This window comes from Podarcis gaigeae (genome assembly GCF_964106915.1).
Source record: "Podarcis gaigeae genome assembly, chromosome: 3".
Taxonomy (NCBI): Eukaryota; Metazoa; Chordata; class Lepidosauria; order Squamata; family Lacertidae; genus Podarcis; species Podarcis gaigeae.
This window is the reverse complement of record NC_139680.1, coordinates 88,652,777-88,676,410: the sequence shown is the minus strand read 5'-3', so window position 1 is coordinate 88,676,410 and position 23,634 is coordinate 88,652,777. Positions and strand designations below refer to the sequence as shown.

The following is a 23,634-nucleotide window of genomic DNA, read 5'->3' as shown; positions in this document are numbered from 1 at the left end:
ACCTTAGCACCAGCAGGCCTCCTTTGAAAAAAAAACAAAACATTTTATGGATGCTTCCCATTCTGGCCATTTCTGAGGCACTTTCTCTTCCTCCACACAGATCATTAACTTTTTCTGCAGTCTTATTTTGCATATATCCATATGCACCGATATTTACCACAGAGGCCTCTTTTCAGTTCTGTTTCCTTTTTAAAAAAATTCTCATGTTTTTATCCTTCTATATCCTTTTCAGACACAGTTCTCCCGGCTTAATAAACCATATTTTGTTTATTTGCTTGTTTGATTGATTCATTTATGAATTGCTTCCCATAAAATGTCCTGAGGCTACTTAACAATAAAAACATCAACAATAAGAACCTATTTAAAAGCCATTTAGCTCCAATAGAGATACAGATTAGGATAAAAATCTCCGCCTAAAATGTTAGTTGGAAAAAAAGAAGGTCTTCAATAAGCATCAAAATGATAGTGGTTCTGAAGAGTAGATACCACCACACTAGGACATGTCATTTTAGGGCAGGGCGTTTAATTTTTAAACATTTATTCAGTGAGGGGTCTTAAAAATATGTTTTTCAGTGTGATGAATTCAAATCTGCTATTATTATTTGTGACTGGACAACATCTGGCTTGGTAAATCTATGTTTGATTAAAAAGCACATATGCTGCTCTAGGAAAAACCACAGAATTTTAATTTTACCTTCTGAAAAGGTCAGGTAATGCCTATTAATAATTTAGTTTCTCTGCATAAAACATGTCCTACTAAGCATACAACATTACCTTGTAATCATAAAACAACATTAGAAAGTAATGACATCAGTTAATAAGAAATTTAAACAAGTTTCATTAAGTCTTGCTCAGAATGGCTCATGGACATCAGCTGCCAATTTGTTCCTTGGCCACTGATGCAGCCCTCACATCTGTCATGTGTCTACATTCATGTGCGACGTAGCCTGCTTGCTGTTGTTAACCACCTTGAAATGCTCACTGGGCCAGATTGGTGAGAAGTTTACCTGGCCTTATGGCGTGTGTGATCTAATACCCATACACTTGATCAGTAGACATATCCTTTATGACATTGTCACTCCATGAAGTAAGAGGCTCCTCAATGGAGAGTTTGGTGAATGAAAGATCAGCTTCAAGTTCTGTCATGGTGTCTAGCATCTTGCCAATGTTACCTGTCCACTTGCTGTCAGACAAGGTCTTCGCATCAAGTGCTGTGATCAAGTGTTGCAGGGGTAACTCATTGGTGTGGAGGGCACAAACCAACCAGATCAGCTTACAACCAAGCTTGACCTCTACCCAAAGCATGTCACCACCCTCCCAGCCAGTGTTAACATTTGTAGAATCACCTCCAATGGCCTGCAGGCTCTTATCCATGCACTTCTTCATGAAATCTACAAGATTATTAGCAATAGCTTCTGCTGGTTTTTCTCTCTTTGAGTGAAGCAGTAGAGATCTTTCATCCGGTTCACTGCACACAGAATAATGCTGTTCTGTGGTGTTGATGGGGAACTGCTGATCTGAAATGTATGCTTTCAACCTTTAGTTGTCTCTTTACAGCCATCCAATAAGATGCAGTCAATTGCACCCTTCAGACAAAGATAATCAAATTCCTGATACAGGGTTATCCTGACTTTTTCTTTGGCCCTTCTTGACTTTATTGTGATCAACTACACCATCCATAAAGGCAGCAGTGGAGATTGCAACTGTGGCACACAGGCCAACATTATATCTGATGCTCTGCATAGCAACATTATGTATTTCTAATCTGTCTTTTTATTAGAAGTGGAAGGCCTGCTTGGTTTTCCTAATTCCTAACTTCCATCATTTCCATCTTGGGCATCAGCTATTTATTCTTAATTTTCATCAGCAGAGAAAATTATTTCATTTGATGGAATTGAAGCATTCTGCTTATGTTCAGCAAGCTTCCTTCTCTCATCTTGCCGCTTCTGCTATTTGTCTGTTATGCTGAGGCAGATCTGGCAAGCCAGTCTGATGTGGTCCAATAGAACCAGTCTTCTCTCTCTGACCTTTAATGAAAGCAAGTTCCTTCACAGAGATCTTCATCTCCTTAGGGCATGCACAGTTAATGTGAGCTTCATCTTTGCAATTAGCATCTGCAGGGTAGCAAAATTCAGAGCATAGGTGGGGGGGGGACACACTTGCATTTGAGGATGTCACAAAGCTTGTCAAGTTTTAAAGTGAAAACCTCTTCGACATCTAGCTTTCCTCTATCAAGACATATGTTTTTGGCCTTCTCCTGGTTCTCTTTGATTTTTTGTAAGATTGTGGCATGTGAATTTACAGTGGGGGCAACAAAAGAGCTGTTTGCTTGTTCCCACTTTTCAAGCACTTTAGGGTAAATGTCCTTTGCAAGACTGGCTGCTAGGTAGTTTCTGACATCCTCATCACTTTGTTCTCTTAGCAGCAGCCCATACCCAAGAATGTCTCACAGAGTTGGGAGTTCAAAGGGCAGCAACTCTCTGCCAGTTCCAATTAGTTTGCTAATGTGCATGAATATCTCCAGCTCTTGTTCTCTCTTAAGAAGCCATTGTAGGTCAATTCCCACTGGTTACAGTATTATATTATATTATATTATATTATATTATATTATATTATATTAATTATATTATATTATATTATATTATATTATATTATATTATATTATAATATTACTGCAAGTACTTGGCAATCATTTATAATTATTATAATACAACTTTTCTCTTTCTTTTAATAAGTTTATTGGAAATTTCCCCAAAATGTTAAAAAGTCAATATATTTATGTAGTTACTTACCAACCCAAACTAAATTATATTAATCTAGCCAAAATAGCTTTTGAATTCCCAAAGGCTTGATTCATCCATCTCTTGATGAGATGGAATCAAAAACGGAAGATCTCTGTCATTTTTGTAGAACAAGCAGCCTTTCACAATGATAGACTGCTTCCTGCACTCTCTTTAGCCTAGCCATTGGAAATTTTAAAACACTGGTGGAGGAGAATGACTGTTGGCCCAGTTCAAACACTGAGCCAATCAGTGTCTCCAAATGGATCAGAAGCAGAAGTAGACTCCTCCCCCACACATCACAGGTAATGTCACATGTGATGTGGATGCCCCACCTGATTTATGTGATTCTCCATCCTTAAAAGGGAGAGAGATTGCTCAGATAGAGGGCCAATTATGCAGTAGCACAGGGTATCTGCATCCATGATCTATGTGGTCCAAAACAGAGGGTGCCCACACCCTCTTCCAACCATGCAAAGGCTCTCTCTAGAGTGAACCGGTCCTATTCCCTCTCAACTGTATAGTGGATTCCAGCTGGGGGTTGCTGAGATAGGGAAAAGAGATTATCTAGTATCAGAACAGCTGCCTCAATATATATGAGGCTTCAGGGAATCCGATCCCTCCCACGGTGGCAGCCAAGAAGCAGATGAACAAGAAGAGTTCTTACCTAGTACTTTATTCAATATTCACAGAGAGAGAGAGACACGAAGGAATGCAGTCTCTCTTAGATAATGGCGTTGCTCTGAGTAAAGTCCTGCCCCCTCTGTCTCTCCAATTCTATGTCATCCCTGCATCAGCTGATCTGAGTTTTCTGCCTCTGAGCTTTCTATTCTACTACTCTCAATGCCTGCCTGGTCCTGGGGGGGGGGGGGATCAGGAATGCTTTCTAAAGACACTGAGTCTGTCAGCTGTCTCTCCCCTGGTGTTTCTTCTTCCTGCTGCTCTTTTCCCAATATTTCCCAGCTTCTTCTCTCTGCAGCCTCTGAACTATGACCTTCTGCAAAACACTGTTCTAAATCTATACTGTCCTCCTGTTCTCAGGAAGGTTCAGGAGAAGAGGGGCGTTCCTCACCATTCCTCCTCAGTTCAGCTCCTGACAATATGCCTCAAAGGCAGGAAATGGAGTGTGACACAGAAACCAAAGGAATGTCAAACTCTAACATAGGGTTCATTGTAACAGCCCCTGTCCTTTCATTGCTGACCTAGGGTCTGAAACTTTCAAGTAAATGCTTTCTTTGAGAACCCGTTTTCTAGGTGAATTTTGTGTTTCATAGATCCATTTCCGTGCTGCTTTTCCAAAAGACCCAGTGCAAGAACAATAATCAGGAATATAGAAAGCTGCCCTATAGAAGGTCAGGTTATCATACTATCTAGCCTAGTATTGTCTACTCTGACTGGTAGCAGCCCACCAGTCTCAGAGGGCTGTTCCCCAATCCTTTTCATTGGAGGTGGCAGGGCTCAAACCTGGCACTTTCTGAACACAAAAGCATGTGCTTTTCAAGCAAGCTTTGGTTTCTCCCCTTGTTAACCCAACTTCTGGATTAACCTGTCATTTGCGGAGAGGATACTATATGTGTTCCCATATTACTGTTATGATATAAAGAAAGCCTTTGTTAGCCAGTGTTGGACCAAGACATTTTGTTACCTAAAGCAAAAGATACACTAGATTTGACACTTTAAAAGCCTTGGTGCAGCATTCAGGCACAATTTCTGCTTTCATCTGTTTCCTCGTCATCAACTAACTCCCCCGCTTGTTCGTTCTGATACATACTACATCCCAGGAAGCTGTAGCTTCAGCCCTGTGTACCTGAAAGAGCATCTCCACCACCATCGTTCAGCTCAGACACTGAGGTCCAGCTCCGAGGGTCTTCTGGCAGTTCCCTTACCGTGAGAAGTGAAATCACAGGGAACCAGGCAAAAGGTCTTTTAGGTAGTCACACCCACCCTGTGGGACACCCTTCCTGCAGGTGGCAAAGAGTTAAACAACTCAAAAAAAAAATTGTAGACATCTGAAGCAGCCCTGTTTTGAGAAGCTTTTAACGTTTGATGTGGTTCTTCCCTCCCTGCCATGCACCTTTCCCTCTGTATTTTTGTGGAAGCCAACCAGAGTGGCTGGGGCAACCCAATCGGATGGGGGAGAAGAGTAAAAGAAATAAGTTATTGTTATAGCACTTAAACCCATTTTTTAAAAAAAAATATATACAAAGTATAGATGAGACTTGTGCTCTGCAAATTCTGTACTTTCCAGTAAGGAACCTATAACCTAGCTGAGTTTCTCCTGCATTTTATGGATGCAATGGGAACTTACTGGAACCATTTTTCCTTTTAGAGAGCCAGTGTGGTGTAGTGGTTAAGAGTGGTAGACTCGTAATCTGGTGAACCGGGTTCGCATCTCCGCTCCTCCACATGCAGCTGCTGGGTGACCTTGGGCTAGTCACACTTCTCTGAAGTCTCTCAGTCCCACTCACCTCACAGAGTGTTTGTTGTGGGGGAGGAAGGGAAAGGAGAATGTTAGCCGCTTTGAGACTCCTTTGGGTAGTGATAAAGCGGGATATCAAATCCAAACTCTTCTTCTTCTTTTTTTTAACCTGCAGGTGGTGGAGGTGGCTGGAGTGATAACACTTCCTTCCTCTGGTCGGGAAAATCCTTGCTGGAAGGCGCTACCGGAGGAAAATCCTGCCCCCAGGCCATGAAGAAGTGGGGGTGGGAGACAAGAGGGGGTTTCGGAGGGGGTGGAGGGGGGTGCTCCTCAGGTGGAGGAGGCGGAGGATATATAGGTAAAGTGGCTTCGTGTTCAAGGTGTCCCTTCCCCTCCCTTAGTGCTAATGCTCAGCAAAATTTTGCTGAAACAAAACTTCCCTATACCTGGCATATCTCTATTTGCATCAATAGCTATCTGTATATTTGAATGTCATGTAGTGCTAAGTGTTGAAGCATGGGGGGTCTAAGAATCTGCAAGGCCACGGTTGCACCAATCTATTCATTGCTGTAATGGGGTCCCTTTTTGGAATTCTGGGCATCCCGATTCATATGTCCCCTCTTCCCCAAAGTTTCTAGCCCTCATACCTATAGAAAAAGAGTTTAAAGGTGTGCTAAAGGATCAGAGGGCAGAGAGGAGGTGGTCTGAAGGGCTTCAGCTGGTTACATGGAAGGTGCCTCTGCAGCTTTCAGACCTCATTACGAGCACACTTAATTTCCTTGCACAATGCCCCTGGTGTTCTTTTCACTCCTTGTTGTTTGGTCTGGGTGTTCTTTTTACCTTTTTTTTAAAAAAGCAAATTATTCCATGAAATTGAGTTGTGCAGCATTGAACTGCACAACTTATGCGGATTGGTCTCATTTATTTAGAATATGAAGTTTAGTATTTCCAGCTATAGATGCTAATGAGGCGGGAGGCTTGTGTAGCATTCTTGACCCCCTGTGTATATGTTGCCTTTTAATGCTAGATGAACATTAACATGATGCAAGCTCTATTCAGGTGTTACTTGCCTAGATGGTCAACACGAGGACAAAGGGGCTGTAGGACCGTGCTTTTGGCACCGCCCTGCTATTGCACAACCCCTTCTGGCTTCCTACCTGTTCAGGGCAAGTGGGCTTCCTGCTGCACTAGTGCAGGCTCCCAACACAATTTAGAACCCTGATCATACACTTCCAGCTGCATACGTTTGCCCTGGACACATGCAGAGCCAGAGAGAGTTGCACAATGACAGGGGCGCCCCTATCCATTTGGTGGGGGTATGGTGTTTGGCTTGGCATTGATTGACTTGGCATCAAGTCTCTGCAATTTACACTGCAGCTGTGCCAAACTGCTCTGGTACTTATTAGCCTATGTACCAGTTAATGCTGGTGGCATAGTGCATGTTGAATAACTCTTGGCAAAAGCAACCAAAAGCACCATTCCTGCACAGTGGGAAGTTCTTTCAAAAGGACATGCCATCAGCCTTCAAGATCTTGCTGTGAATTTTGAATAATGATGGTGTCCTCTTGATGTTTTGTGTTTATGAATGATGAAATAGTAACAGGAGGCATTTGCTGTGCTTTATGGCATCAAGGTACTTTTGCCTGAAGACTGTTGTGCCACAAATATGCATTGGCTTTGATCTCTAGACAAGGCAAGTAATTCAGTCTTCACAATCAGTCCTTGACTCCATTGCAGATGGTTGCCAGTTGCCAGAGAAGTCAATTGCAACAGCAGTATTGAAGGCCTATTATGACAGCTGTCAAGAGCCTAAAATTCAAATCACCGGGTGGACAATAATTTTCACTACCTGTCTTCCAATCTTTTGGGCCATCCTGAATCTTCTCATCTGTGGTGGTCTCTTGCACCTTATGCTACTAGTTTCCTATTTGGGTACAACATGTGATGGATGTGGTGTCAGCTGTGGAGAAATCACCATGAGGTAATTTTGTTTTATGCATGCTGGTTGGTTATTTGAATGCTGGCACATCTCAGATACATGTTGGATGTGCTAAATCCTGGGAAACGCGAAATGTTGTTTAGACCAGAATGTGGCATGTCTTGCTCTTGACACATGGCTGAGAGGTACTGAAGCATTCAGATGATCTCTCATGCAAGAACAAAAATCATCTTGTGGTGACTCCATCCTATTGTTTGCCACTTCAAAATGTTGGGGGGGAACCCACATATATATGTGAGAACACTGGAGGAAGCAAATGATTTCAAAATCTTACTGAACTGCATGTGTATTATATATGCTGCTTCTGAAAAATAGAATTGAAAATAACCTTGTATGATTATTTAAATTTTCAAATGTGTTTTCCTCTTCATTTCCTGCCTTTCTTCAGAGGAGATTCAAATTAAATAGCACTCTTGGTACTGGTAGAATGATTGGTTATTTGGTTTAGACAGGCTTAAGATTAGGTAACAAGAAAGAAATCTGTACTGTACATGGTAATAACCCAGGATCTGCATGACAAGAATAGCAAATGTGGTGCATTCCAGATGTTGTACTTTAGCTCCAATCATCCCTGATCACTGGTCATTCTTGCTGGTGCTGATGGGAGTTGGAGCCCAACCATCTCTGGAGAGCATCACCTTGGCTATGCCTGAGGTATGGCATCTGCCAAGATGAGCTACCATAGACTCAACATGATAAAAGAGAAAACCTGTCTGATTATTGCTATGCCTTGAACAGCAGGTTGACTTTTGCACACACCAGCATTTTCAACCTGTCACTCAAACAACACTGTGAAGATTTTTTTTATTTCATTAAAATTATACACCGCTTGATTGTCACAAAGCAACAACCAGAAAGCAGTTTACCATCCCCCACAATTGTAATCTTTTTGCTCAATGGATCTCCCCAGGATTGTGCTTAAATACTCATTTGCATCATTCAAACCGCTTATTAAACTGAAATTCTTGAAATGACCCAGTAGTCACTTAATATTTTGCCAGATGATTGTCCTTTTTTTCTTTATTTTGTAGAGTTGGTAATTAGTATTTTTCCTTTACCTGCTGTAGTGACACATACCAGAAGGGTAGCCGTGCTAGTCTGCTGCAGAAAACAACAACCATGTCTTATATCCCGACTAAGTTAGTTGAACTTCATTCCCATTGAAATCAACAGGGGCTTTAGACATGATCAATTTGCCCAGTGATTTCAGTGGAACCAAAGTTCAACTAACTTAATCTGGCTCTGTCCCAAAGAGTTTTGTAGCACCTTAAAGTAACACAAATATTGTGGCACAAACTTTTGGGGGTTAGAGCCCACTTCATGAGATGCACTCCCACTGGTAAGCAATTGGCATAGCACAATCAATTGGGTAAAAAAAAAATGCCTAAAAATGGCAGCTACTTTCCATGGTGTGCTAGCCACTCCAAGTTCTGTACAGTTGAAATTCTTCAGAGTCAGATTTACTAATGAATTCCAGCTCAGCATCTTATTGCTGGAATCCATCTTTGAAAAGTATTTGGGAAAATGGCAGCTCTAACGTCTTACTATTGAATGTCCTGAGAGATAAAAAATGGCCCCCTACTCTTTTCTGAGTGTTCCCATTTTTAAAATTTTCAGAGGCTTAGCTGTGTTAATCTGTTGCCGCAAAAAGAAAGAGCCTTTAAAGTCTAATACATTTTCTTACGACGTGTGCGTTTGTGGACTAGAGCCCAGTTCGCCAGATGCATGGGGTAGGATCCTAAATATATGGAGAGATTTCCCACAGGGTCCCTTCCAACTCTACAATTCTGTGATTTGACGATTCTATTATTTCTTTTCCGTATGACTAAATATGGTGTCTTCCAAAAGAAAAAACCACACTGATCTGTTGATGTGGGCTATAGCCCACAAAAGCTTATGCCATAACAAAATATGTAAACCTTGTCAAGTGCAACAAGACTCTCTGTCATTTTACAAGTGTTGTTTGTGCCCATTCTCTTGCATAGAAAAGAGATTAAATGAGAGTGGGACAGTTAGGAATGGATCACAGCCATGTATTTGATTCTGTATTCATTTGTCCTCTGTGTGGAACTGTGATAGATCTGCGACAGTCTCTTGTATTGCTTGGCTTTGGGAGCTAAAGTTTGCTAAAATGTGGTGTGTGTATTTTTCTTCTCTCTGTACTCAGGGAATATATATCTACTTACCCACATCTGATGAAGTGGAATCTGGGGCCCACAAAAGCTTATGCTACTATATATTAGTTAGTCTTTAAGGTGCCACAAGACTCTTTGTTGTTCTTTTATAAGTGTTATGTATTTTTTTCTTCTTCAAAAACTTTGGCATCACAATGATATTTTAAGGTGTTTTTGTGTTTTCTGTAGGTGGCAATGCAGCAGAAAACAATGACCCTGAGATGGATGGAGAAGATGGTGTATCTTTTATTAATAATTATTATGGTTCATTGTACACCCCTGCATTAAAAGGTATTTTAATCAGCCAGCGGGAGTGGTTGTTATGATGTGTTTGTAAAATATCTGAATATTTTTGAAGGGCTATATTAGATTGCATATGGGCAACATGTCTGGAATAGTCTGAAAGTTCTTAAGGTGCTAAATTGGGCATGGCAAAAGCCTTTAAAGAAGACAATAACTTATACATACCTCAGGCCAAACAACAGCAGATCTTGCTCTTGACATAACATAGCGTTTCTTTTCTTGAATCAGTGAGTCCAGAAGTTTGTATGTGAAGCTGTCTTCCCTTTACAGACACCCCCATCTTACTGTGCAATCACGATGAGGGAAGAGATTCAGAGTGAGGAGGCTGCTGTAATAGAGATCATATTGGGGGAGTCACTTGCTTTCAGGCCCCCCCCCCAAAAAAAAATTACCTCAGAGGAACTCGTCTGGAAGGCAGCCAGGACAGAGAATTGTTTTTTAACTGAAAAGTAATTTAAAGGAAAGATGAAAAGGCTATATAGACCCAATGGGTAAACACGACTGATGTATTTTGAAGACTGTCAGGCAAAATTTTGCGACTATTGCTATAATCTCTAGTTTTCCACCTTCTAGTAAACTGGACGATTCCAAACTAGAAGTACTGGGCATTCTTCTAAGCAACGGGGTAATAATATTTGTACAAACATCTTGATAATAGGCTGCCTAATACACAATAGCAAAGGCCCCTCAGCTCATTCCACCTCAGGTCAGCTGGTAGTCTACCATTGTCTTGCTTACAAATCTTTTATGGGTATGCCTGTGCCCTGTTTTGGGTGATTTAGATCACAGATTAGTAATATTTCTTTCATCCGTTCCCTAGTGACAGATGGGCATGGCGAAGTCGAAATCAAAGTGCATGTGAACTGTAGCCACTGTGATCACGATATGTGCCACATTGATATGAAGACTCAGGAGGTTATTTGCATATGTGTTTTCGGGTATGTGTTGGCTGATGATGGTGTCTCATGCATAGGTAAGAAGCCGGACAGGAAAGGCCTTCTTTAGCTCAGATGGGAAGCAGGGTTGTGTTACTGGCCGGCGCACTGAATTCGCACCATCTTCTGGGCTTCCTCACCATTCCTTCTCTTGTGTGTTGAGCAGAAGTTTGAAGAGGGAGGCAGCTCCATGTGACTGGGAGCTCTGCACCCATTGGTGATTCTGTGGAGGAGTCTCCATGAGACATTTCCCCCTTCAGACCTATTCTCATTCCATAGGAGTGGAGCTGAGAGGGGAGTGGGTGGGCATGTCATTGGGGGCAGGGCCAGCAGCACAGCCCCATATCCCTTTCGTAATTTGAACCTGTTGCATGTGCTCAATGGGGGGGTGTTTGCGTTTTCAAATGTATACTTGTTCTATAAGACTCTTCAATCTGCAGCTGGGCTGCAAATCATGAAAAAATCCTCAAGAAGGTTAGATTAACCATCGTACTAAGTACGCTACCTCTACTGTGGTGCAATTATTTGACATTATTTGAAAATATCTCAATATGAGAGTGTACCTATTCTGCTTCCTGCAGTGGGTTCCTTTAAAATTCTCCACCTGTCAGAATATTATGTCCCCTCACAGCTTATATGCCACTTGCTAAAATTTCACTTCATTTCATCAGTGCTGTCCAGTGAAATCAGCCTCTGCTTCTGAACTCTTGTGCTCAGTGCTAGTTTTCTGGAAAAAGAGGCGCCGGAACTCACCATGAATGCCTCCCTTGTTTTTTTGTAATGGCCATGGTGCCCACCTGAGAGGTGAAGGAACTGAGTTCCAGTGAGTTCTGGATGAAAAATAACCCTGCTTGTGTTCCCAGCACTGCATAATAAGCCAATAAGCTCCCAAGATGCCACAGCGAACTTTGCCTTCCCGCCACATGGCTCTGTATTTTGTCTCCGCCCCTCCCATTCATTCCATCTGCTATCTTTCCATTGTGCAGAAAGCAGGGTGAACCTCTGCTGCAATCAGTTCTCCTGGATCTGTGACCCTCCAATGGCCCGTTGTTCCACTTTCCTCAATTAAGATCAAGCCATTGAAACAGATGGTTTTCTATCAGGAAATTAACATTGGCACTCAATGGATATGAAAGAAAAGCCATAAAAGCTGAGAGGGAGAAAATGTTAAATTGGCAGGCCCAAAATGCAAAGCAGCTGCCAGTTTCAGCTCTGAGTTAAATTAGATAATACAACAGTGGAAGTGGAAGATTGTTCACTATTTTTTATTTTTAGTTTTTTAAAAAAATCCCTCCAATTGATTGATTGATTGATATTTGTGTACCATCCCATCACATAAAGTTCCCAGGGTGGTTTGCAATAAAGAAATGTAAAACAATTTAAATATAAAATAACACAATAGCAACAATAACAGCAGACTTGAGGCAAAATGTCTCATCACCACTGCCACTGCTGCCACTGCTGCCTCTGCTGCCACTGCTGCCACTGCTGCCACTGCTGCCTCTGCTGCGGCCACATAGCCCCCACCAGGGCTGGATTTAGGTTTGATGAGGCCCTAAGCTACTGAAGGTAATGGGGCCCTTTATATGTCCAGCTGTCCTTTGTCAACAACAAATTTGTCGCTGTTTTTTGTGTTAAATATATGCTATACGTTAATTTACGGACCTGATATATATCTAAAGCCATTTGCCACTGTTGCTGTATGTAGGTTTTATTTTATTTGTCTTTTATCTGATATTTTGGAAATGTACATCCAGTTTTTTCCTTTAATTTTTTTGGGGGGCCCCAAGAGAGTGGGGCCCTAAGCTATAGCTTGTTTAGCTTATACCTAAATCCGGCACTGCCCACCACCACCATAGGGGGGGATGTCTGCAGCAGAGTGTATTTGCAGCAGCAGCAGCAGCAGCAGTGGGGAGCACCCATGGCAGAAGAGGAGGAGGTGGGGGCACACTCGTGTAGGAAGGCAGCAGTGATGAGCAGCACACTCCTGGGGCCCAGATCCGCCACCTGAGTTGACCACTTCGTTTCATGAGTGGGCCAACCATGAGCTTCGATTTGGATGGCACACCAAGCCAAACCATGGTCTAGCTCAATGTGGCTCAACAGCAGAACGACCAAGCAGGAGTGAAGCAGCAACGATCTTCTCCCCAGCAGTATGCATGCTCATGTACCTACACTGAGCCATGGTTTGGCTTAACACGACGTATGAACCAAGCAATTGCATGCATGATACAATAACAAAGCTGGATTTGCAACTGAATGTGCACTCAGTAGGCGCTGCAGCCAATCCCCATTCCTGTATGAATTGTGTTTTTCAAACACCTGTTTGTTGCATTCGCACATTGCATTTTTAGGTGTAAGCTTCTTTTTAAAAAACCCAAAACCTCCTTGTTACACTCCAAAAATGTAATGAATGTATGAAGAGACCTTAATAGTCTATATCTCTTTTAAGGTATTTTGCAACTACTGCAGGCTGCTGAGAACAACTTAATGCCTTCTGTCTTTGCACATCTGTTCCAGCTGAGCCTGTACTGCCTACGAAGAATCCTTCCCTCTCCTTGGTCTTGTCTGTAGTGACATCTGCCCTCGTTGCTGCTCTGATTCTAGCCTTTTCTGGGATCATGATAGGTGAGTTCCTTCTTGACCCAAAACATGCTGAAATCAGCAATACTCACTGAATGTGGTGCATCCTCCGGCCTTAATCACCTGAATGGCATAGCAAGAATGATTTCCGTTGTGACCATTTTAAATGGCTGTTGATGCAGCAGAGGAACCCAGTTATAGAAGTGAGCTTTATCTGGGCTGCAGAATATCCTAGTTTCACATACAACCAACGCAGCACATAGTGGGCTGAATTAAGGGAATGGACTAAATTAAAGGAGTGAGAAATGTATCGATTGGTTGGCTTATTGACTGATGGAGTGATTTATTGCACTCCTCAGGTTTTTTAAAAGTTATTAATAGCACACATGTTGTGTTCTGGCTGTCTCCTTATAGATTAGTTAAGTAGGCTGTTTGTATATGACCTGTGTTAAAATCCCGCTTCAGCTAGAAAATCACTTGACTAGGCTTTGGCAAATTGCTATAATTCTCCCACCCCATCCAGTTTATCCCTGCCTCTGCTTCCCTCAAAGGCTCTCTTTTGTCTCTCTGGGTAAAATTATAGACGGCTAAACATTCTTGGTTATGGACCATTCCTTCTGCATTCTGTGAAGTGCCATGAACATTGATGGTGCGATCATAATCTCTATCATTATCATTACTTCAAAGATATTGGTGTGTATGTTCAAATCACACCCCTGGGTGATTGGCGGGTGATGCCAGTTTTCCTCACAGTTAAAAGTGCAAAAACAACAACAACAAATGCATCCTTCAAATACATTGTGCTGTTTGTAATCTTTAAAAAATAACCCTGCAAAGAAGGCCAGCACTATAGTACACTGTATTGTATATAGGGCTTCAGCCTGAGGTCCAGCTCCAAGGGCCTTCTGGCAGTTCCCTCATTTTAACAAGTGAAGTTACAGAGAACCAGGAAAAGGGCCTTCTTGGTAGTGGCACCTGCCCTGTGGAACACCATCCTGCCAGATGTCAAAGAGCTAAACAAGTATACAACATTCCATAGACATCTCACGGCAGCCCTGTATCGGGAAGCTTTTATAGTCTGATGCATCATATTTTTTTTTATATTCTGTTGGAAGCACCTGCCCTGTGGAACACCATCCTGCCAGATGTCAAAGAGCTAAACAAGTATACAACATTCCATAGACATCTCACGGCAGCCCTGTATCGGGAAGCTTTTATAGTCTGATGCATCATATTTTTTTTTATATTCTGTTGGAAGAGTGGCTGGGGCAACCCAATCAGATGGGCTGAGTACAATAAAGTTGTTAATAATAATAATAATAATAATAATAATAATATAGATGGGGAGCTGAGGGTGAGAGAGAGTATCTGGCCCAAGGCCATCTAGCTGAGTTCATCACAGTAATGAAATTTGGTCTTGCTTCTAGGGACTAGATAAGGAACCTCTAGGACTAAATCAGGTCCACAAGCAACCAAATGGCCATTCCTCATCTAAACAAACCAACTAATCAAGCACACATTAAATTTCATTACTTTGTTAAAAATTACAAAGAAGCTGCATGTTTGTGTTGCAGGACTAATTTCCCCTCTTGGACACACACATCTTGCGCTTCTGCCTTGGAATCCTGAAGGAGTCTTTTGCATAGTTCTTAAAAGCAAGAGTCTTGCGATAGGAGAAATTTAGAGGCGTGATAATAGGCTCTCAAATCCCTGCTCCTATTACTACGACAGGTTCACTCCATCAGCTTTCCCTCCACCCCTTGCACACAGCAAAGTAACTTATCTGTTGGAATAGATATAGAGCTGAAACTACAGTACAAGTACTGCTGTACTGTGTTAATCTGCCCAGAGTCAAGAACAGGCTGTGGGAATGCCCAGCTCCAATTACTTTTTCAAAGTAACTTTTTGCATGTCCAATTAATTCTAGTCTTGTACTTTCCCCCCTAGGCATGTAATGCTCCCACAGGAACTTGAAAGGTTAAAACAAGGACTTGATGGATGAGTTTGGAATCCACAAAATGTTAGTTGCCCCCTTTAAAACACTCTCAAGGGCAGGAAAGGACCAGAAAATTAGTAAAGAAAACTAGGTCTAAAACCCTTCCAAAATTCTTCTCGCAAATATTTATTTATTCTGTGCTCCATGTGAATCAGATCACATGTGTCACTAATATTGATGGGCACTAGAGTCCACACACTTTCTGCAAGAGCCCCATTTCAGTTTTCTACACTGGGGAGAACAAAGGCATTTCTGTGGAAGGCAAATTAAGGGCTAGACATGACTTTCAGCAGTTCGGTCCTGCATTATTATTGTTGTTGTTGCTGTTTTCTTTTGCAAATAGCTGGCAAAAGCCCTACCCCACACACCCTGAGTCTGATAGGGACCTGAGTCTATAGCCTTGCACCTGGTATTTTCAATGGGAGGAAATCCCTTATTGACACTAATGAGGCCTTTCCTTCACTTGCAAACTTCAAGGAAGGGCTGAATCTAATCTAATCAGGTCCATTGCAGGGGGAAAGGGTTAAAGCCCCCCTCCTCCCATGTCATGATCCTGATCCAGCTCAGGGGAGGGGACATACCACTCATTTGTATAACAAACAACAGCTTTACAAAGTACCTGAAAAGCCCAAAGTACCTGAAAAATGCCACATCTGCTTTGGCCCTGTGGAGTATAAAAAGAAATCCATTGTAAGAGTATTTGTGATGGTTATTTCTTCTTCTTCTTTTTTTTTTGGCGGGGGGGGGTACCTATAATAATGATAATTTATTATTTATACCCCGCCTATCTGGCTGGGTTTCCCCAGCCACTCTGGGCGGCTCCCAACCGAATATTAAAAATACAATACAGCATTAAACATTAAAAGCTTTCCTAAACAGGGCTGCCTTCAGTTGTCTTTTAAAAGTAAGATAAGTTGCTTATTTTCTTGACATCTGATGGGAGGGCGTTCCACAGGGCAGGCACCACTACCTACATCCATGGGCTCCTGGTTGAAATTTAAAACCTTTCACAATTAAATGGGCCATCATGCACTCTGGGGTACTGGAGGACGTTTTACATACTGGGAGGCTCTCAGACCCAGCACCTAAGGTCAGCACTAGTGTGGGCCCTGCTGTGGCCCTGACAGCTCTCTGAGAAAGTTGGGTGCTGACACTGGTCCTGTGTGTGTGTGTGTGTGTGTGTGTGTGTAGATAGAGAGAGAGATGAGGAAGAAGAACCACATGCATTCCAAAATAAATGTGGTTGCAAATAACATCCATGATGGTGCACCAAGGAGTGAGGCAGTTCCAATCCTCCACAGGGTGGGCACCACATGAATGGATGCCTCTAGTTGTGGCAAGCTGTGATATCATTCAACAGTGAGACTTATCTCTGAGGTTGGGCACCTTTGTGGGATGGTGCCTGCTGTGCCCCGTGAACTGACACGGGATATCTGGCATGTGTTTTCCCAGGCCAGCACAACATCAAATTGGCCTCGTGCTGGCCTGGAGAGTGGATTCCAGCCTGACTGACACTTGGCCAATTACCGACTGTTGGTGTGTGCACTGCACCCCTCCCATACACCTTGCCTTGGCAGTCACTCTGTGGTGGTCTGCCTAAGCAGCACAGCACAGACCTCCATGGGCCCTAACCATCCATCAGCACTTGATTGTCTGCCTCATATGAACTACAAGTACTACATCACCTCCTATCTTAATTTCAAAGCTGAAAAGAAACCTCAGCTTCATACTGAGCGGTGTAGAAGTAACCAGAGCTCTTAGTGCAAATTGCTTTTCAAGGTGCACTCCGATGAAAGCCCACACCCCTAACTTACTGTGCTCTGTTTCTAGTGTACCGTCGGAAACACCAGGAACTTCAAGCTATGCAGATGGAGTTACAGAGCCCCGAGTATAAACTGAGCAAGCTGCGAACCTCCACCATTATGACTGACTACAACCCCAATTATTGCTTTGCAGGGAAGACCACATCCATTAGTGACCTCAAAGAGGTGCCCCGGAAAAATATCTCTTTGATAAGGTAAACCAGCCTCTCTGACTTTTTTATGCTCGGATGTGCTCTGCGGCAAATGTACATGAGCGAATCCACACATGCGCCTTCTCCTTTTGTTTGGCAGTACCACACACTCATCTTTATTCACAAGCATGCAAGACCACTGCTGCTGTGGCAATGGTCTTCTGGGTGTAAAGATAGTGGAGAATGGATGGAAGCTGGATCTCTGCCCTCCCCTCAGGTTGCTCAGCCTGACAGGAAGGGAGAAAAGTTCGGCACCTGCTTCCTATGGATGATCCAAAGAGCTATCATATATTTAGCTCAGTAATTCCTCAGGCACTGGCTATAATTTGCCCAGGCTCTCTTAGACAGCACTGACATCTGGCACAGTGACCTTTTGGAGGTTCTGCCAGTGCTTGTGACTGGGTCTCTGGCAATAAAAGTGACATCAGCAAAGGCATCTGCTCTGCCAGGCACTAGAAAACCCAGATATAGCAGTGCCAGTCTAACACGGATCTGGATTTGGGGGGAAAGCGTTAGCAAGTTAAGGTAAATTCCAGTAGGAGAAAGTTAATTTTAACCCTTCTCTGTGCATTTAGAGTTGTAGCTGATCCTGTAAGGGTATAGAAAAGAGGGTGTGTATTCCCCTCCCCCTAACTTTGTGTGCCCCCTCACATTCAGTTGTTGCTTCATATGCTCACACCCCTGTGTACATTAAAAAATAATAATAATAAACATGCAAATTGAAGATTTCACAAAAAGGCTATTCCTCACTAAAAGAGAGGCAGAAAAATTAAGCCTGTCAAATATGTTGGGGTCTAAAAGATCTCAAATATGGTCAGATTTCACAATACAACAGCTGATTCATACCAATGAAGCAGTTAGAATTAAAAGTTGTTAGCATTTTAATACACACATCCTGAAGGATTTGAGTGGCGGGGGAGGCCTGGGAGGGTGGGGAAGAAAGATTTCTGAACTTTATGTTTTACATGAGAGTCATTACAGTCTATGGGAACTATCTCTCTTGCACTTCTGAGTTATAAATAACAATCCTTAATGAAGCTTTATGTGTCCAACACATATGTTTGAACTGTGAATTAAACTAATTAAAATGCTCAAATGGTGTTCCAACCTCGAGGAGGATGGGGGTGCCTAAATTTCACTTGCCACTGTAGCATTCACTGCGTTGGGCTTACTTGCACCTCTAGTGAATGAAGGCAGGAGCAGCTTTTACAGGAAATCGGCTGGCATCACTTCCGTTTTTTTGCTCCTGCCTCAACATAGCAATCACATTTTCCTTTGGCTTCTTGTGCTCCTTCATCTTTGCTTAGCAATGTTCTTCTTCTGTGATTTCACTCTACGGTTCTTTCTCTGTATATAAACACACACACACACACAAACACACACAGAATCCTTTCCCTCCTCTCCACAGGCTGGGTGTAGCTACACCCATGCACGGCCTGCAACATCTCTTCCAGCTCTGTTTGCATGGTTGGCTTTCAGTTAATGGTTTGTTGTAGGAAATAGGTTCACACTGTTTTGAGTTTTAGCTCCGGACTGTTTGTTAAGTTGTGGGTGAACATATCAGACAACACAGCAATTCTTCAAACAGCTCTTGTTTATTCACAGGCCAGAACTGAACTGAACTGAACTGAAGGGTTCAGTCAGCCTGCTTATATTGAGCTCCACTAGAACGCAACAGTAACCATTTTCTGTAACTATCCAATCACTGAACGTCACTTTCAATCCCTTATTTGCATATGTGGACCTGAGTGAAAACTATCTACAGTATCTCCCTGCTGGCCCAGGGTGAGAACTTCAGTACATAACACTGTTCATGCTTGGTGAGCTTGCCAAACTGAAGAGGGCCCAGTCTATTTCCTGTAAAAGCTACTCCTGCCTTCATCCAATAGAGGTGCAAGTAAGCCCAACCTAGCGAAGCTACACTGGGAAAGCAAATCTACCCTTCAGGTGGGTACTTTCTTAGGCAGAGAGCTAGTCCATCCAACATCATGTCATCGGAGCTAGCAGTGGATGATCTTCGCCTGTTCAGATATCTGAGTGTCTTTGTTCTGAAGATGCCAAAGGTTGATCAGGGAGGGCTTGTACATTCATTGAATTCTAGAGCTGGAAGGGATACCGGACATTGTCTACCCAACGTTGCTCAGGGCAGCATCTGCAATGCAGGATGCTACTGTAGCATTTCTGATAAATGGCCTTTCAGGATACATCATAGGGGAGCCCACACCACCCCCAGAGGCACTCTGTTCCACTGTCAAAGAACTCTTACTGCTTGGAAGTTTCTCCTAACGTTTGGGCAAAGTCTGCTTCCCTGCAATTTTCACACACTGCTTCCAGCCCTACCCACAGGAGCAACAAAGAAAAAGTCTGAATTTGGAGGCATGTGTTGCACCCAGCCCTGTGACGAGGAGGGTGTTATTGGGTTGTTGTTTTTATTTTGATTTTATATATATATATATATATATATATATATATATATATATATATATAAAATCAAAATAAAAACAACAACCCAATAACACCCTCCTCGTCACAGGGCTGGGTGCAACACATGCCTCCAAATTCAGACTTTTTCTTTGTTGCTCCTGTGGGTAGGGCTGGAAGCAGTGTGTGAAAATTGCAGGGAAGCAGACTTTGCCCAAACGTTAGGAGAAACTTCCAAGCAGTAAGAGTTATATATATATATATAGTGGTTTGATATTTTGATATTGTTCTGTGAACCACCCTGAGATCTCTTGGTATAGGGTAGTATATAAATTCAATAAATAAGATAAAATAAAATAATAATAATAACAAGAGCACACCAGCTGCAATAAGGAATCTTAGGCCCAGATGGGCTCCAGGGAGCACTGCATGCTGACATTGCCTTTGCCCTACACTGGCAGTGAGGAAATCACCAAGTTTTAATCCATCTGGAGCATGACAGAGAACCCAGGGAAGCGAAAGAAGGAAGTAATGGGGAGGGTACTGCATGCTGCACTTTACATTCGGCTTTTTTAAAAAATGGTGGACCTGTGCCAGCAAGAATGACTTTCCTGTGTCAAGAGTAATTGGTAGCTGCTATCATGACAATGTCATTTCAGCTTGTAAACCTATGTGGTGATGATGCCTGTTCGCTGGAGAGCATGGCATTGTTGTTATTGCAGTGTCCCGTGCACAGCGGAATGATGAGGAGTACGTGCACATACTCTATATTGCTTTATTTACACTTCAAAGCTGGTAGGTTACAGAAAAACATCTTGCCTCTGCCGGAGCAGAGAAAGCATCCTCTCTCCTCTGAAGCACGGAGAGAACAACTGCTGAACTGCAAAGAACAGTGAAAAACAGGAAACCAGTGTATGTCACATCCAGTCTCCTTTCCCGTGTGAAACTCCAACAGCAATTTACTATGGAATGTAAACACCTGTCTCGTGACAAGCACTTTGCTGCACAGTGAAAGAGAGCAGAAACCAACATCCTCCCCCTTTCTGTGAACATCACTGGGCAGCGTGTTCGTACAATATCAGTACAAACCCAACTTCTGCACATAGGTACAGTGTTGATCCCTTGATACAATCTTGGACAATACATCAGCAGGAATTTCATTACCTGGCATATAGGACACCGTTACGAGTCCCTTCTGAATACGTTCCCTAGCATGTTGCAACTTTAATTGCAAGTGCTTCGTGCTTTGCTTACAACCTTCAGAATTCAGCAAAGCCAAACATGCTTTGTTGTCCTGGTAAACCTGGATTGGACATTTGACAGGAATTTTCATGTCTTTGCACAATTGTAACAACCATTCACAATCTTTAAGTGAATAAGACAGTGCATTCAGTTCAGCTTCACAAGTACTTAAGCTAACTGTTGTTTGCTTCTTGCATGACCAATCAAAAAGACCTTGATTGTACATATAGCAAACTCCAGACGTACTTTTTCTGTCTGTAGTGTCACTTCCAAAACTTGCATCTGCAAATATCTCAAGACCACCAGACTTCTGATTGTTAAATCTCAGTCTGTAATGCATAGTGCCTTTCAAATACCACGCTATGCGTTTCAGAGCTTTCCAATCCTTAACAGTAGGATTGTTGACTTGTCTGCTTAGCAAATTACAGCTAACAGCAATGTCTGGTCTTGAACATCTGGCAATGAAGTTTAGCTTGCCTAGCACACTTCTGTACAGTGTAGTGTCAGAAAATGCTTCTTCAGTGTCATCTACCTGATAACCTGTTGTCATCGGTGTGTCTACAGGGTTAGCATCCATCAGGTTTAGTTTGCTTAACACATCAGCAATTTTCCGTAACTGGTGTACTAGAATGTTACCATCTTGATCTCTCTCTATTTCCAGAGATAGGTAGTTGTTTACCTCACCAAGATGTTTCATGTCAAAGTGCTCTTTCAGTTGAGCTAGGGCATTATTGTACATTGTGACATCCTTCCAAAAGAATAAAAGATCATCAACATAAAACAAACAATACAGTTTCTTTTGCCCCTCCTCTTTGACAAATACACATGGATCAGCTTTCCCTTGCTTAAAACCTAGAGAAAACAATACTTCAGTGAGTTTTGTGTGCCAACATCGTGCACTTTGTTTGAGACCATAAAGGGACTTCTTCAGAGCACAAACATATCCCTGTTTTACCTGTACGCCATCAGGTGGAAGCATATAAAGTGATTCATCTAGAGATCCGTACAGAAAAGCTGTATTCACATCATGGTGACTAATGTGTAGATTCTCCTCTGCAGCTAGCTTGAGCATAAGCCTAATGCTCTCATACCTCACGGTGGGTGAGTAGGTCTCGTGATAGTCTTCACCTGGTACCTGTGCAAAACCTCTGGCTACCAATCTGGCTTTGTGTCTGACTATCTTGCAATTTTGATCTGTCTTCGCTTTGAAGACCCATTTGCTTCCAAGCAGTTTCATTCCTGGAACTACTGGAACAAGGTCCCATGTTTTGTTCCTTTCCAAGGAATCAAGCTCAGCCTTCATGGCATTTAACCATGGCTCAGCTTCCTTTGAATCCAAATCCTGGATTTCTTGGAAATTTGAAGGTTCAAATACCTTCTTGGAGCTTTTAACAGCTGTTACTGCTATCTTAGCAAACTCATCAGCAAATCTCTTTGGAGGTCTGCCTTTTGTTGCTCTCTGACCTGCGAATTAGCCTTAAGTCCTCAACACTCTCCTCTTCCTTCTTAGGAGAAAAGTGACCTATTGTGAACAATGGTTCTTCCAATTCTTGATCAGAACCTTCATCAGTGGGTGTGGGTTGTTACGGTTGCTTTTGACTATCCTCAGTTTTATCACTGTCATCAGGATAACATTGGAAAATTCCCACATTCTCCCCCCACTTGGCATTGTACTCAACACTTCTTGTGAGCTTAATTGTCTTAGAGTCAGTCATCATTATTCTGTAAGACCCTTTCTGATAACCTAGAAAGATACCATGCAATCCACGCTTGTCTAACTTGGAGCTTTGTGGTGAGTGAACCCACATGTCAGAACCAAAAATTTTCATGTGTTTGATGTATGGTTTCTTGCCAAACATCTTCTCATAGGGGGTACAACCAATCGCTGAAGATAACCTGCGATTGTAACTGTAAACAAAACACGAGAGAGATTCGGCCCAATAACTCTCTGGAAGATTGGCATCATGCAGCAAGGTTTTTAACCCTTGAAGCAATGTTTGATTTGCCCTCTCGCAAAGTCCATTCTGCCATGGCGAGCGAGGACTAGACAAATCGTGTTGAATTCCTTTCTCAGTCAGAAAAGCTTCAAACTGCTGAGAAGTGAATTCTCCCCCGCGATCAGTGAAAAGAATTTTTATCTTCTTACCATGCACATTTTCCAACCAAGCACAGAATTCCTTGAACCTAGGAAAAGCCTCTGATTTCTGCTTGAGATTGTACACATAAATATACCTGGAAAATGCATCAATGAGAACCATGAAGTACCTATTTCCACCCAAAGAGGGCGCTAGTGGTCCAACCAAATCAGCATGAACAACCTGGTATGGTTCTGTAGCTTGCCTACTAGACACCTTACCTTTCGCAGCCATTTTCACCTTGTTTGCTGCGCATGCCTTGCACTTCATGTGGTACCTGCAGGGTTTAATAGTCATACCTTCAACCAAGGCAGGCATTTTAGATATTGCCTCAAAATTCAAATGACCAAATTTTCGGTGAAAATCATGAATACATCCTGCATGCAAACTTTTGTTAGTACCTGCAATGCAACAAGTGTCATTCTGCACAACATCATCAAAATACAAAACATACAAACGATCAACATATTCAGCATGCAATACATAATCATTTTTCTTTGTGATGATGCACCTTTTGTTCTTAAAGGAAACGTCAATTTTCCGCTCATTCAGCTGTCCAACGCTGAGCAGATTATGCTTGGCATCTGGCACATAAAGAACATCCTGTATCGATAAGTCCAAACTGTGAAGAAC

The 23,634-nt window shown here is 42.4% G+C and overlaps 1 protein-coding gene across 3 annotated transcripts in view; it reads left to right on the top strand.

Moving 5' to 3' along the window:
* Positions 1-23,634, top strand: part of ALK (ALK receptor tyrosine kinase) — a 597,092-nt gene that overhangs the window by 543,508 nt on the left and 29,950 nt on the right. The window contains exons 16-20 of one of the 3 annotated variants that reach the window (XM_083732114.1): positions 5,375-5,557; positions 9,562-9,663; positions 10,496-10,648; positions 13,131-13,238; positions 17,020-17,206. In XM_083732114.1, coding sequence (XP_083588240.1) covers positions 5,375-5,557; positions 9,562-9,663; positions 10,496-10,648; positions 13,131-13,238; positions 17,020-17,206 — 733 coding nt within the window. Of the gene's footprint in view, positions 1-5,374; positions 5,558-9,561; positions 9,664-10,495; positions 10,649-13,130; positions 13,239-17,019; positions 17,207-23,634 lie in introns of those variants that run through there. The other 2 variants (XM_083732115.1, XM_083732116.1) reach the window with 2 other exon arrangements.